Source organism: Lathamus discolor, chromosome 1, assembly GCF_037157495.1.
Source record: "Lathamus discolor isolate bLatDis1 chromosome 1, bLatDis1.hap1, whole genome shotgun sequence".
Lineage (NCBI taxonomy): Eukaryota > Metazoa > Chordata > Aves > Psittaciformes > Psittacidae > Lathamus > Lathamus discolor.
In genome coordinates, this window is record NC_088884.1 from 132345018 (window position 1) to 132361882 (window position 16865).

Sequence of the window (16865 nt, forward strand, 5' to 3'; positions counted from 1 at the left end):
ATATGGATTTTGTAAACCTTAACGCTTATTCAGGTAAGCACTCTCACTGGCAATCTTAAATAATGAAAAACATGGAAGAATAAAATTGAAGCATTAGGTTTTCAAAACTTGAAGTCACACATTCGTACTCTAGTATTATTGTTTTGACTATTCCACTCTCTATATTTACCTGGATGATAACACTATAGTTTCCTTTTGAGAATACTGGAGGATTGTCATTTACATCAGAAACATCAATATTAACTGCAGTTGTGTTAAGTCTTGGTGGGTTTCCATTATCTGAAGCTTGAACTGTCAAGGTATAGCCTGAAATCTAAAAAAAAAAAAATGATAAAAGAAATTCAAACACTGAATACGGAGTGAAAAAATGGCAAACTCAACTTTTCAGGAAGAAATTTAGTGCAAATCCCCAATAAAGGTTGCTTTCATGTATTTAATCCTTTCTCTTCCTCCCTGCTGCCAAAAAACACTGACATAAATAGATGCTTTCACATTATTATAGCTATATTAATTTTGGAACATCAGATGGAGACTTAAAAATGTAATAAAAATATACTGGTCATCAATTAGGTACAGCAAAACTAATCCCAACTGCTCAAAAAGCATCAAAACCTTACCTTTTCTCTGTCTAGAAGTTTAGTCACTTTTATTTCACCCCTTGTGGGGTCAATTGTAAAAGGATTTCCCTGATTGCCATCTATAATTGCGTAGTGAATTCGGTTGTTTGAAGGTCCATCAGCATCATCTGCCATAACCTAAGGGACATTACAGTCTCACGTAAAACAGGTCGAAATAGACTTTATCACATTTCAGGTAAACTCATCCTGAAGATCAGCACAGCTAGCTTTGTCTAATACATTTCATAGTTCTCCAGAGAAATGTCACCCAAATAGAATGTACCAACATCATTCAATTTCCTGAACTACTTCTGAAAATTGAGTCATGTTCTCATGAGAACACAAATATTTCACAAAATATCAACTACTTTCCCAGAGCATCTTAAGTCCCTTGTTCTGAAACTTTTTCAAAAGAAATTTTCCATTCACTCAGTGGCAAACTCATCTATTTGTTTATGTACATCTTCAAATCAGTATTAATTCCTTCAAGACTGAAAGCATGATTGCCATGACAGGGTATTTCAAAGGAAGAAACCAACAATACGTACTGTAATGACTGATTGTTCAAGCATAGCATCTTCACTGATTACTGCAGTGTAAGTGTCTTGGCTAAACACCGGAGTATTGTCATTGATATCTGTTACATTAATATTCACTGTTACAACATCACTTAATGAAGGTGTGCCTCCATCTGTGGCTTCCACTGTCAAGTAGTACTCATGAGAACTTTCATAATCCAAGCTCTCAATGACAAAAATGGCTCCTAGGGAAGAAAAGTAAAAAGGTGAGAAGTTCTTCCTATTACCACAAAAGACTCTCACTTTAAAATCACCTGATTTATACTTTGTAAAGAAATAAATGAAGAAAATAAAAAATGTGTTTTAAAAAAATCTCCTTAATTTTCAATTTAAATTCAGCAAAAATATGAAATGACCTTTAATTTTATTTTCCTTGCAACCAGCATTGATGTCATGATGCATGAAGAGGTAGTAAGAGAAGTGCCTGACCACGATTTTTGCTTGATGGAAATATCTCAGTTAAAATGTGAGCTTTTAAATGGCTGAAGATAGTGCAGTCTGTAACATACATGCTGATTTGCTGCTGGAAAAGTGTTTTCTTGGAACCTTTTTCCTCTTTTTAAATATGTGAAGAAGTTAAACTGGCAAAGTACTTCTACAGCATAGTACTAGCATGCACACTGTAAAAAACAACTGGAAGAATTACATTTCAAATACGCTGGTATAGTTAACTACTATTAACCTTTCAGTAGAAATCTTTTTTAAAACAACAAACTTTACCAGGAATTAACTCTAGAAAACTCTTCTCTAGAGCCAGGGAAGAAAATAAGACTAGAATTGAGATGTATATTGGTTTTTAACACTTAAACTTAACAACTGTCACTAACAGGGAAAAATTCTCCACAGAACCTAAATGCTTCCTGAGACTAAATCTGACTAACATACGAGCCTAAAATCTCCACCGTCATGCTGGATATATGACTGAACAGAGTCAGTCTCTTTAATGCTGTATCAAACTCCTTTAGAACTAATGTCTTCGTGGACTAATGACTAGTTTTTCCAATCAATTTAATTTCTGGTCTTTCTTTTACCAAGTCTGGCCACTCATTCTGATTATACAGCTTTTGTGAAAAGACTATTATGCTTCCATTATTACAGAACTATGTTTCTCCATCCCCTCTGCCCCCAGGATAGGGAATATTCCAGCTAGGTAACCCTTACTCTTGCCAGCTAAATGAATCTAACGCAAACAGCAATAGAGGCAACAAATAAAGTTCCTATTCTACGTTTTATTGCACTCCTCTTAATAAGTGTGCTTATTAACAGACAGACAGTAGCACTGGCTTTACAGCCAGGATAAAGCACACAGATTATACATATTTGGCTGAATTACCGTAAAACAGTATGGCACTATGTGCTTGGTTAGCCTGAAGTATATTCACAGTTGTAATCTGTTACCTGTTGTTGAATCGATGCTGAATTTTCCATGTTCATTGCCGCTGACTATTGAGTATGTGATTTCAGCATTGGCTTCAATGTCCCTGCTTGCAGCATAGATCTGGAGAACTTCAGTTCCAACTAAAATGTCCTCTGACACATTTGCACAATATTCCCTGTGCTCAAATACAGGTGGATTATCATTTATATCCAAAACAGAAACTATAAGACTACTTGTTGAAGAGAGTCTTCTAGGTAAGCCTTCATCTGTAGCCTTCAAAGTTACAGTGTACACAGCTTGTAATTCCCGATCCAAAGGCTTCTCCAAACGAATTATTCCAGAGAATTCATCAATAGAGAACTGGCCCTCTGCAGAGCTCACCAGTGAATAATGGATTTTACGGTTCACCCCTGCATTTTGAAAACAATTGCAGAGCATGAAGCAGACATTAAAATACACCAACATAATAACAGATCTGATATTACAGAAATAAAACATGCATGCTAGATATTATCCTTCATGTTAAAGTAAATTTCAGCGAGAGTTAAAGGCTCTTGTGAAGGACAGAATGATTACTGAAAAGATGTAATCTGATTTAAAAAAATAAGCTAACGCTTCATTGCACTGATTTTCTGCCACATAAAAAACATGGAGCATGGTTCTTCTTCAGCCACAGTACTAGCTAATATGAAACGATTAGTAATACAAATCTAATTATAACTTACAAACAACAGCATCTGCTTAGCAGGCTTATAAATAACACAGAAGGATATGGGAGAGTTAGGCTGCATCAAATAACTAGACTCAATACCAGTAAGTTTATTCAAGAACCATGTCCCCAAATTAAGAGAAACATGATTTTTGGCAACCTTCCTGTACAAAACAAAGAAACTAAAAGCTCATAGGTTTCTGGGCCAAGTATTTTGTTCTTCCTGAGCCTCAAAGACCAGTACAGCATGAAAACACTTGTCTGATACCTTCCAATTCAACAACCTAGCTTCATCCTAGCACAAAGCAGGTTGGTTGTTTCATGAGACTAAGACAACAATTAATTAATGCTATTTGATTAATAAAATTATGATATATGGAAATCCTACACCTTTTAAAAAGGTTGTATTCCTTACAACAAAGCCTAGGGAACAAATTCTTTCTAATGTCGTTTTCAGTTCATGTTTACTTAAATACTTGTAACTACACAGAAAATGCAAAAATCTTGACAGGGCAGCATATGCAGAAAGCTGCAATCAACCAGGGTTGTCTTTACGGTATGATCACTGATGGCTAGCCTGAGAAGCACCCACTCAAAAATTTGTAAACACACATTACATGAACTGATATGGTTTGATATTCCTTTCACTTATACTAGGAGTAAAAGGCTAGACCTAACCTGTTTTAACATTAATAGCTTATCACGCTAAAAATGTCCTAAATTTTGTCTCTCTCCCTCCTCTTCGTTTTTGCAGAGACACAAAAGGACTATCACGCAATCTCCTCGGAATTGGAAGTCAGGTGTTACATGATTTAGTAGACCTAAATATATATTTCAGGAATCTAATCCTGAGTGGTATTGAACATTTGTCAGTTATCCTGAAAGACTTAACACCTCTCAGGATAAGACTAAATAAACTTTACTGTAACTTTGAGACTGTGACAAAAATACCAATCAAAGAATGCATACCTGCATCTGCATCTGTTGCCTGCACTCTTGTCAAAAGGGTTTTAGGCTCTGTGTTTTCAAATACTGTAATGGAGTAAGGATCAGCTGTAAACTCCGGGGCATTATCATTCACATCTTCCAGAGTCAGAATAATATTAGATTGGCAGAATCTTCCTCCTCCATCTGTGGCTTTCATTAGAAGATAATAAACTGCTTGCTGCTCACGATCAAGTGGCATTAATGTTTTCAGTTCACCTATAAAGACAGTAACACACATAAGCTGATGCAACCTGCAAGACCCAAGTACCCTAACATGTTTTCTTCTAAAATCTCTGCACTCAGAAAAAAGAAAAAAAAAAAATTTCGACAGTAATTTCATCAGTGGCTAAGTCAGCATCTGTACTGCACTAATGAGCTCCACTTTGGGCAAAGCATGTCAGTGGACTGTTATTTCAGCTTTTAAAGATTAAATACTAAAATCCTCTGCCTTTTTTACAAAAGCCTCTGAAACAGAAATTAGCTATAGTAAAACTACCTGATTGCGCAGAAAGAGAGAGAATATGTATTCATGCACAAATCCATGTGGTTTTGTGTAAAGAGAATTAAAATATTGGAACTCTGGCTTTAACAAAATTCAAGGTAAAATCCACATATGATTTTCCCTGGCTATTTAGTTGTGTTCCTTCCACAGCTATTGAGCTGACTCCCCTCCTCTAGCATTCAGTAAATAAACAGAACTATTCACACTATCAAATATAACTTACTACTACAGACAAAACTCTGGAAGTCTAACAAATACTTCCGTTCCAGAGTGACAGAAAACACAGTGACAGGAACAATGTACAGCCACTGCCTCCTTTTAAATGATTCAAAAAAGTATCCTTAAACACTGTTTATGAGTATTCTCATAAACTCATTTACCAATCTGAATTTATTAAATAACATGTCATCACAGCACACAGGTGACATTCAAATTGAAAAAAAAACCCAAAACAACCAACAATGAGAGAGATCATTCTAATTTATTTTGCCACTGAAGTATTCTCAACTCCTTCTCCATATTTCCACTGTATCCCTGTATTTTTCTTATTTACATTTTTTTGATATTGTTTACTACTCCCTTCTACTGCTTGTCTAGTGCTGCCTGCAGAGAACAGGATTTTGGCATTAGCTTTGACTTTGTTATAATCCAGAAGACAGGAATGCTTTCAAAAGCAAAGTCAGGCAAATTAAATGTTATTCTCCTTCATATAATGCTTCTAAAACTGGAGGCACTTTTGGTGTTTAGCATGAAAAGGAAGTTTGTTGCTCCATCTAACCTCATCCCATTTAACAGGCCAAACCAAATGCTGGCAAAGAGAATCTGAATGAAGATATTTTCAATTATAAACCATTACTATTACTGAGTATATACTGAATACACAATGAATATAAAAGGTAAAAAATTTATAGCATACATTTACTCAAGTCACTTCAACATAGAAGCTTCTGGCTTTAGAACAGTTACCGTATTTACTCTTCAGTTCCTCATATATAAAAATACTAGCTTTTTCAATATATTATTAGCATTTGTGTTGTAGAAACTTATCAAACAGTTATATAATAAAATAATCCTTACTGGAAAGCTTAAAGTACTGACATTTATGTATGTCTTAATGTAATCATACAACATTCTATAAACCGAGGTGATGATTAGAATTTTGCATAGTGTATAAAGTACTGTTACCTGTGTCTGGAGTGAGTCTGAATTTTTCTGCTCCTGTGCCATGCAGTGTATAAGTAATTTCTGCATTGGAACGAATATCTGCATCTGTAGCAGATACCTGCATTATCAGTTTGCCAGGAAGTGCATCCTCAGGAACAGAATCAGTGTATAAAGCCTGCAAGATTTTGAAGTTACATTGAAAGACTAAACATATGAAGTAGTAGAGCTTGGAAAGGGATAGGGAAGAAGGAAAGACAGATGAGATAATATCCCATTTGGGTGTCTGGTAACATATGAAGTGAAATAGAGGATGAAATACCTGCAAATAATAAGAATTTCTCATTTTCTAATTAATTAGCTCACATTTGTTAGGTTATTCAGAAAGGTAATTAATACTGCAGCCATAGGGACTCTTGAATATCACTGCATAGCTAAGAACTCTAAACGCTTGTAACTGATTAACCGATAATTAAATGCATTCCCATAATAGGAGTTATAAATTTTTGGTAACTTCATCTTTTTCTTTTTTGGTAAATTTCTAGGTCTGACTCGATCTAGAAGAAATTGATACCTGACTTTTTTTATAATGGCAAGGAATAAAAAGTTTTCAGTTTAATTAAAAACTAAGAAAAAAAACATCCAGAATTTAAAGGCACTACACACTCTTACACTCATCCATGTCAGGGATGCACAGTAAATTAGGACTGAGCCATCTAACACCAATATTAACAAAATTGAAAGTCTAAAACCACTGACATACCAGTAGATATAACTGCAGTTGTTTACACAGAAGTAACCAAAACAAACTTAAAAAACAAACAAAAAAAAAGAATCAAATGCTCACTATATACTTGATGCTTCCCAGAACAAGAAAAGATTTCCACCTGCTAACATGAAATCTGTGTTCAACAAGATATCTATGAAAAGTCCAAACGTGCTAAAGTAAAAAACAAAGAAGCTGACCATGAAAAAGCAGGGCTTTGTCTTAAGGCAACTGCACATCTTACATGAGCCCACCTTTCTGGTTTGTGGGTTTCTTTTTTGGCTTAGTTTTTTTTTTTTTCCATTGTTTTTCACATCCATTTGTGCAGGCTATCAAATCTGGTATGGCAGACAGCTTTGTAACAGGAAAATGTTTACGGATTATGTATTTTTGGTGCTGTTGAGTGCAGCTGCAGAATAATATTCCAGTCTTTTCAACTCTCTTATCAGAAGAAATGCACAAATACATCAACTAAGTGACGGTATATAGCCTTTTTTGAGACTCTGCTTCCTTCAGAAAATGGAAAACTATTATGGCTGCAGCTTAAAACAATTCCTTTGGAAAAGTATGCATCAACGCAGGAGAAACGTACCACAACTCTCCTTATACTCTTCAAATACCCATTAAGTGTTAAAAATACATCAATGAATTGTATCTGAATTTTTATTTAAGAAGCCTGTCCATGAAGTAACTTACTTGTCTTTGATAATATTCTATCTTAATAGTACAAATTTCTGTTACCGACATAAAAGGAATAGCTATTTGTCAGAATCCTGAGAAGCAATTTCATAAAAATTACAGATTTTATGTATTGAAGCAGCTGGACATGAAGATAAAAGACTGTGCCTACCTTTTCGCAAACAGGGCTATTATCATTAGCATCAAGGACTTTAACCTCCACCATAGCTTTAGTCGCAAAGGTCCCATCAGTAGCTGTAATATTTAGAAGGTAATTATCTTTTTCTTCCCTGTCCAAAGGTTTTTTGACATAGACCTTCCATTCATTCTGTATATTTTCAATAGCAAACTGTCCCAACGGATCACCTCCTGCAATACAAAAAGAAACATTTAATTAAAGAGAGAAATTGCTACTATTACTAGATCAACATTAAGTTATAGTTACAGAGGAAAAAAAGGTAAATGCAAATAAGCAACACTCTCTGTGGCATCACAGGGAAACAGCTTCATTTTCCAGGTAGAAATAATCAGTAGATGCTCATACAATGAACATCTTTAATAGCATTGTATCAAGACATATGCTAAATAACAAAACTAATAAAAAACACCATTGAAAATTAGTAGCCATTATTTTGTGAAATTTCTTTCATTAATTGACTCACCACTAATTTAAGTGTATTTATAAAATAAAATTTGATATGCAAGTGAACAACAAATGTAGGAAGGCATTTTAAGCAAGGCATACATGAAATGGACAGCCAAAGATCTCTTTTTTAAAACTCTTTTTCCTCCTGAAGTTTTTAATGTTCATATTAAGGCACAGACCATTTTTCTTTGCAGCTCCACAGTTTCAAATACTTTTCAATAACTCACATCATTCCAGACTGCTCAAATTATTATTCTGACATTATTCAAAAAGATTTACCTGTAATGTAATAGAAGACTTGTCTATTGGCTTCTTCTGTATCAGCATCAGTTGTACTCAAGATGGCAATTACCCCATCAGGAGGGTCATCCTCACTGACTGTTCCTTTATATATCTCTGCAGTAAAGCGTGGTGGATTGTCATTCACATCTGTAACAGTAACTTCAACCACAGCCATAGAAGACAGTTGAACGTTTTCACCCCGATCAGATGCAATCACCGTGACTTTGTATTTGTCTCGTTTCTCATGATCGAGTTCTTTCAGAGTGGTAACCCAGCCAGTTTCCATGTTTATAGCAAAGGACTCTATAACATCTAGTTCTTGAGAAGGATCCAAGCTGTACGTAACCTGCCCATTGAGTCCTGAATCCAAGTCAGTTCCTTTAATCTGGATGACTCTTGTTCCAGCTGGCATGTTTTCTACAATGAATGCTTCGTAAGGATTGGACTCCAAAACTGGCCTGTTATCATTTGCATCTTTTACCTGAATGCTTACCTCTACTGAGGAAACAACTTTATAATCTTCATTTAGATACTGTGCTTGAACTGAGAACTGGTACCATTTAGTTGTTTCATGATCAAGATTCTTGTCAAGTTTCAACAGTCCAGTCTGTCGGTCAATCACAAAAAAAGCATCTCTATTGCTTTCAGGAGTGTTTCCTTTAATCAGACTATATACTAAAGTCTGATTATGCTCTGCTTTGATAACATCTATCTCAGTTCCAATTGGAATGTCCTCAGAAACTGTGTAAGAATAAAATGGCTCTGAAAATTTTGGAAGAGGCACTTCTGGTGGGAGTATTCTAGCATAGACAGGAACAACTGACTCTTTTCGGGGAGATCCACCATCAACTGCTCTAACAAAGAAGGTCAGAAACTCATTTTCTAAACCAATTAAGCTTTCTTTTGTAGTAATTATGCCAGATAATGAGTCAATTTCTAAATTCTCTTTAACATTTTCAGACTCTGCTTCAATAGCATATGTGATATCTGCATTTGTACCCTCATCAGCATCAGATGCCCAGACTTTAACAACAGAAGTACCCCGTGGAACATCAGATCCAATATTTACTTCATACTCTGTCACCCGGAATTGAGGAGCGTTATCATTGACATCTGTAAGTATTACATTAACAGTACAGAAAGCAACTTTTCCGCCTGAATCTTTGGCCATTAAACTAATCGCAATTACTTTTTCTGCTTGTGTTTCACGGTCAAGCTTTTTGGAAGTAAATATCTGTCCTCTCTCATTTGTATAAAACCTGTCTTTGGCAAAGTCATTCACAATGTGGTAAGTGATGCGGCCGTATGTACCAGAATCTTCATCAGTTGCTTTAACTTCAGTCACTGAAGTATGCAACGGAGCATTTTCAGCTAGTTCAACCTCATACTCATTCTGGCTGAAAACAGGACTGTGCATATTGGCACTGGTTACAGTTACGTGGACTTGGGCTGAGCTTCTGAAGACCCCATCAGAAACAGACACATTAAGATTATAATGTGACTTTAGTGTCTGTCTGCGTAGGTTTGATATGGTGATAATGCCGGTTTTACTATTAATTACAAAATTCTTCTGATCATTGCCTGTCAGAATGGAGTACTCCAGCTTGTCAACATCCGAACTATCTGCATCTGATGCTTGCACACATGTCACGAAATGCCCTCGGGGAGCCAGTTCACTAATCTTAGCTTCATAAAGCATCTGGTTAAAAACAGGAGGGTTATCATTGAGATTGGTTACATCAACAGTTACAATGGTATCACTGCTCAAGGGCAGCATGCCACCATCTATGGCCCTTACTAATAACTTGTGTTGTTTAATTTGTTCATAGTCCAAAGTTCTTGCTGTCACAATGAGTCCAGTGCTGATATCTATGTGGAAGTAGTCATGCCTTTCACTATTATCCTCAACCAAGTGATAGGAAATCCCCCTGTTTGTTCCAGAATCAGCATCTGTAGCACTCACTTGTACAACAGATGTTCCAATGACAGAGGCCTCAGAAAGGGTTGCAGTGTAAGTTTGCTCTGTAAACACAGGATGATTATCATTGATGTCTTCCACTATTATGTCTACAAACACATCAGCATGTGCCCCTGTTAGGGAGTCTGTTGCTCGAACACTCAGTTTGTAGGCTGGATGAGATTCAAAGTCAAGAAGGGCAACAACATTTATAACTCCAGTGTTGAAGTTGATAGTGAACTGATTGAAAGGATCTCCACCTGTGATGCTGTAAAACACCTTAAGTCCTTCTGGGCTGTTTGCTTGTACATGTACCACAGGACTATGGAGCTGAATGTTTTCTGGTATCTCTGCACTGTAGAAAGGTTTTTCGAAAACTGGCATAGCTTTACTCATAACTGTAATTGGGACCGTAACTTCAGCAGAAAATGCAGGGTCTCCTCCATCTTTTGCCACTACTGTGACCAGATACTCCTTGTTTAGTGTGTCTGGTTCAAACGTCTTCTTCAGAGAGATTTCACCAGTGGGATCAATTTGGAAATATTCATGATGTTCTTTGAGATAATAATGCACCTCTCCATTTCTGCCTGTATCTTTATCTACTGCAGTGACACGCTGAATAACATGGCCTACTTCAGAGTCTACTTTAACAACAGCATAATATGGAAGACTGACAAAAAATGGAGCATTATCATTTACATCTTCCACTGTGACTTTAACTACAATGTGTGCAATAACTGATGGTCTATATTCCTCTGTCACTTCTATGACCACATCAAAAGATTCTTGCTGTTCACGATCAAATGGTATTCCTGTTGTTGAAAGGACTCCAGAAGTTGGGCTTATTTTAAATCTGCTGTCTGGATTTAGAATATGGTAAAACAAAGGCTCATTTATTTGATTTCCTATAGCAGTAACAACAGCTATTGTTTTTGCCTCTGTGGAATTCTCCTGCACTGTTGCAAAGTAAGAACTCTGTGTGAACTTCAGCTGGCTTGCCTTGCTTTCTTTCACATTAATTTTTACAGATGCAGTGCTTGCAAATCTGCCATCAGATGCTCTCACTGTTAATTCATATCTGCTTCTTAATTGAGTTGTATTTTGCACTGTTATATCTCCAGTCTTAGGGTTTATTGAAAATTTTTCGCCGATGTTGCCTTCAATGATGGAATAAATTAATTGTGAAAAAATGCCTGAATCAGCATCAGTGGCATTTACACTGATGACTTCCACGCCTTTGTAGGTTGGAACCAACACGGATGTCTCGTACAACTCTCTTGAAAACACAGGAGGACAGTCATTGATGTCAATTACATAAATAGTAACATTAGCTGCATATTCTGCATATAAATGTGGTAGCCCCATATCATGTACTTGCACTGAAAAGTGGAAAATATTTGCCTCCTCATAGTCGAGACTCATTACTGTCCAAATGGCACCAGTGCTAGAATCAATGGCAAAATACTTGCGGACAGATGGTTCAACAATTTGATAAACAAGCAAAGCATTAGATTCTTTATCAGCATCTGTAGCTCGAATTACTAACGGAATATTCTTGTCAGTCAGAACCACACTGTTAACTGAAGCTGATTCACTGATGAGTCCTGTATATTCAGCCTGCATAAAAACTGGTGGATTATCATTCTCATCCCGAAGATGTACTAAAACTGTTGCATTAGTGGACATGCCAGCCATGTTTGTTCCTTGCACAGTTAGAGTGTAAACAGGCAAAGTTTCAAAATCAAGTACCTTCTGAGAAACAATGACACCGGAGTTTGGATTGATAGCAAAGGCATCATCTATATTACCATCTTTTATTTCAAAGACTACAGAAGACTGACTGTATGCTGTAACCATTCCAACAAAACTACCAATGCTGGCACTTTCACTGATTTCTGCAGAATATTCTTTGGCTGTGAATTTTGGCGAGGCATTATCAGAAACCGTGACAAAGATATGCACAGAGGTCACTTCACTCATTGGAGGATCTCCTTTGTCTGTAGCTTTTACCATCAGGTTGTATTCTTCCTGGTTACTACGATCTAATTCCTTTGCAGTTTTAATCATACCCAAAATGGGATCTAAAGAGAAGGAATTTCCAATATTCCCTGTGAAGAAAAAGAAAGTAGTTAAGAAAGAGGTATACAGAACTTCAAGGATGATTGCTTATTTAGCTAAATACTAAAAGAGAGAACACATTGAATATTAAAGTTTCTTAGTTCTGTTTAATAAACATTTGTTAGCCTCTCTGGAAAGTTTTCTGTTATCAAGAGTTAGCACTAATTCTAAGTTTATTTGTGGAAACATTACATAAAACAGTCAGCAAATCTATCCAAGCCTTGAAAATAAATGCAAAAAAAAATGTTTAATTTTCCATTTAAAAAAATTTAAAAGTATTTTGCAAGTTTCAACATTATAAATTCTGTATTTTCTTCAAATTACCTTTGCCAATTGGTTCATGTTTAAGCCAAATTAAACACCTACTGAAGCTGAAAGAGAATTATACTCAGAAATTAACATTAGTGCAATACAAGTTACATTTTATGATCTAAAATAAGTAGATTGCTTTGAAGAAAAGTGTTTTAATGAATTGATACTTGGCAACCTTAGTTGCTTATGCAAGTATTGTTTAAATCACTGCTTCAAAAATAAACTTCCTGAATTGGACCAATAATTACCTCTTTCCTAGCTTCCTATTAACACATAGGGAAGTTACCCTCTGTGACAGTATTAGAAAAAAAAAAAAAAAAACCCTCTGAGGATTACCACCTGCCATTTGATAAACACTTGTTTTCTGTGCATTTTCAAATATACAGCTGAACTATACTGCATACAATATTCAGTTCATGTACTAAGTATACTGTATACAATATTCAGTTCATGTACTATGGTAAGATTTACATTTTACTTCCTTAAAAAAATCACATTACTAAAGCCATGTTCTCAGCATAGAAAAAATTCATTAAGAACTTCTGAGTAGGCAAGGGGGGGGGTGTGTTTTTTGTTTGGGTTTGGTTTTTTTTAGTGGAGGCTCTAAACACAGTGGTATTCTTAGAATATCCCATTACAAATCTAAGCAGCCATTACAAGCATTTAAGGAATGTTCCTTCCATATGTTTAAAACATGAATTATAATGCTTTAACCACTCAGTAGATCACAGTCCTGTAAAACAAACCTCATAGGTCTTACATTTAGTCACACACAAAATTAGATGAATAGAAGAAAGCACTTGTCTCAGGCTCTTACTCTTTTTATGAAATCCTTGCTTTGCCTATGCCACAGAACATCGCTTACATTACCAAAAGAGAATGCTTTCTAGATCTGATTTTAATGCTCCTGTTATTTCTAAAGAACACTCTTCTCTTAAAGGTTGAAAGGTAATTTTGAATTTTACTACTAATAAAATGTTCTAAATGTATCTAAAGGATAATACAAATAGCTAAGGGAGGGAGATGACTATTTGCCATTGTAGTCTTCTTTTAAATGCTCTGAGGCTGTATCTTAAATACCCCTCACAGAATACAACAGGTACACCTGTAGTGCCTTCTTTTTTATAGCTGTTTTTATCATGCCTACAGTTGAAATAAAGTATCAGCAAACACCTTTTCAAAATAAACTGAAGATGTAATAAAGTCAATATACCTGATTCAATAGAGTACACAATTTCTGCATTTTTTCCTTTGTCCTTATCTAATGCTGTAACTTGGAGTACTGCTGATCCAACAGCTGCTGACTCGTACACCCGTCCTTCATAGGAAGAGCTGGTGAACCATGGAGCGTGATCATTTGTGTCACTAACATTAATGATGATTCTAGCATAGTTGCGCTTTACAGGCACATCTTGGTCTCGAACCTGAAACGGTTGGCATATTACTAGTAATTAGCACTGTTATTTTAGTACCAATATTAGTAGTTCATCAAATATTCGTAATAACTCAAGGTTTACTCTGTACCAATCACGGAGACAAAGACTGCACACAAATTAAACATACAAATAAATGCTTTAATTAAGGGGACAAATTAAAAAGACATTAAAAAAGATCTGTTTGTTAATGGCTACAGAAGATAATTTGTGTTTATTTACCATTACTGTAAGAATATGCTGGTTCATGGTTTCATGATCCAGTTTTTCTGAAGTATAAAGAGAGCCAGTTCCAGGGTCCAGACGAAATTTTTTAAGACTGATGGGATCAGTGCTGCCCTGAATAGTATAAATCAGTTTATTCTTCTCATCTCTGTCTGTGGCACTGACTTGCAGAATTTCTGTCTCTGGCATGGTGTCTTCAGGTATAACAACTTCATATTTTGAAGCAGAAAACTGAGGCCTGTGATTATTTGTGTCTATAACTTTGATGTACACCTGAAATGATATAATGGGAAGGGGGAAGAATTGATGATACTTGGGAAACAGAGATGAAAAGAGGACATTTTATTAAAAATCAGACCCTAACACTGAAATAATTCCACCTCAAGGCAATTTTTCTTTCAGGGACAGGATAAGATCTAAGAGGTGTAGAGAAGAAGAATCTCACTAAACCTGTATCTGCTTCACCTTTCCCAAAGTCAAACCAGAAATCTATGCAATCAAAAATACCTTAGGTAAGGTATCTTGAAAGGAATTATTTTTGTCTAAAGCATGATGAAAAAGAACTCATCAGTAATTTTGGAATTAAAAAAAAAAAAAAAATAAAATCTCAGTTTGGGTTCCAGGGTGGGTAAAAATCCTTTTATTTGTGCAAATTTGGAATTCTAAGCAATGTTTTCCAAGGCAGTGGATGCACTGTTCCTCCCCCTTGCTCTCATGTGGAAGCAATCTTCTTTCAGATCCTTACATTTCCAAGCCTAGGCAAGAATATAAAATTGTGGAATTCCTGCAAAAGTATATTATTTCATAGAGCCACAGGTATTGCTTGCTCTTCTTCAACAATTTAGCTCAATCTCTGCATAGGTAAGTGGTCACATCATTTTTCTGAAGTTACAGTTAAAGTAACTTTGATGCTTCAAATTCTGCTTTCCCACAGAAATTCAGCTGGGTTCACCTAAGTGCTATGCAGGCAATGGTCTCTTTGTCTGAATCATAACGTTCACTGGAACCACACAAGATCCCTGCACACCACTTGCCCTTCACAGCACTGAACTCTTGTACAGAAAGGTTAAGATGCTCTGCCACCATCCTGTTCCATCAACAGTGATAACGTCAAACAAGCAACAGTAATGCAGAGGAGCTGGCAGATAGGCAGCAAAGCTCCCAGAACACATGGCTAAATTCAAGCTCTTTATGTGCTGCACATACAGCCATGCTTTCAGCCACTCAAAGGTTAGCTGCTTTGTATAAATTAACTGCAATCAACACATGTTTAAAAGTACTTATAATATTACAAGTGGGTTAGATTACTCTGTGGAGATACTTATTGTTTCCCATTGATACCTGGTAGAGTCTAGAAATAAAATATAACACAGTAGAAATCAGATCAGATGAATCCTAATGGTGGTAAATAATAAAGAAATGCCATGCATTTTGCTATAGGAAAAGAGAACTTCCCCAACTTCAACCTTGCAAAACTAGAATCTTATGTTAAAACTTGTACCAAGAAAAAACAGATGCTGAGTGTATCAACAGGAGTCATACTGAGTCTTCTCAAAAAGTGGGATATTGCCCACTCTGGCACCTGAAATAACTGTCACCAGAAAGACTTTTTACACTGACAGTTTTATTTGGATAATATTAAAAGAACAGATAAACATACAAAAGGGAATATAGGAAGAGAATTGAGATGACAGATGTGGAATCTCAAGTCAGAAGCCAGATAAGGAATAAAACGCCAGGTAAGGAACAAAAAGGGATTTAAGTTTGTAAGTTCACTAGAAACAATCTGTTGGTAAACAATGCCACCAGGAAATATAAAGAGCAATCATACAGAAGGAAAGCCCTTCCCAGATTACAATTTTGCCTCAGTTTTATTCACCAAGAACAATAGGGAGCATGACCCTGCATAAAACAAACTAAAAATGAAACACTGCAAAGAAGTGATGCTGCAATAAACCTCTAAGTGGATACAAATCACCAAGACGGGAGCCACTCCCAGGTTCTGCTGGACTGCAGGATAAAAAAAAACACAAAACTGAAAAACCCCATGATAATCCTCGTAATATAACACACTGTTAATAATACTGAGCTCCCCCTCCAGAGCGCCAGTCAGGGTGGAGAGGGAAGCACACATATGTTATGTGTGCACACCCTGGTGTCTGCATCCACATACACAGGTGCCTTTAACTTTCTTAGTAGATGTAGTCCTAAGCATTGCTGGTCTCTGAGCCATAATCCAATACATAGTACCTTTAGGGAAATATTCATAAACGTTAGTAGTTTTTTAATGTTTGAAACAGTCTGATAGGATAAATTGCAAACTGCAGAGGAAAATGCTGCCTACCACAATTTATTAGATTTCTCAGAAAATGCAAGAAATAGGAAATTAACTAATCATTTGGCACATTGATAAAATCCCTGCAAGATGTTGCTATGGAAACTAAGGAGTTTGGTTTTGTCATGAATTAGAAACTGATTAAAGAAACAGAGTTGGAACAAATATTGATTTTTAGTGG

The 16865-nt window shown here is 36.0% G+C and overlaps 1 protein-coding gene across 8 annotated transcripts in view; it reads right to left on the reverse strand.

The window, feature by feature from the left end:
- FAT1 (FAT atypical cadherin 1) overlaps window positions 1-16865 on the reverse strand; it is a 115702-nt gene that overhangs the window by 21436 nt on the left and 77401 nt on the right. For all 8 annotated transcript variants that reach the window (XM_065696183.1, XM_065696161.1, XM_065696146.1 and 5 more), the window contains exons 8-17: window positions 14347-14622; window positions 13905-14115; window positions 8302-12369; window positions 7549-7745; window positions 5957-6110; window positions 4252-4485; window positions 2594-2983; window positions 1166-1380; window positions 618-755; window positions 170-313 (exon numbers count right to left, since the gene is read on the reverse strand). In XM_065696183.1, coding sequence (XP_065552255.1) covers window positions 170-313; window positions 618-755; window positions 1166-1380; window positions 2594-2983; window positions 4252-4485; window positions 5957-6110; window positions 7549-7745; window positions 8302-12369; window positions 13905-14115; window positions 14347-14622 — 6027 coding nt within the window. The remainder of the gene's footprint in view (window positions 1-169; window positions 314-617; window positions 756-1165; window positions 1381-2593; window positions 2984-4251; window positions 4486-5956; window positions 6111-7548; window positions 7746-8301; window positions 12370-13904; window positions 14116-14346; window positions 14623-16865) is intronic.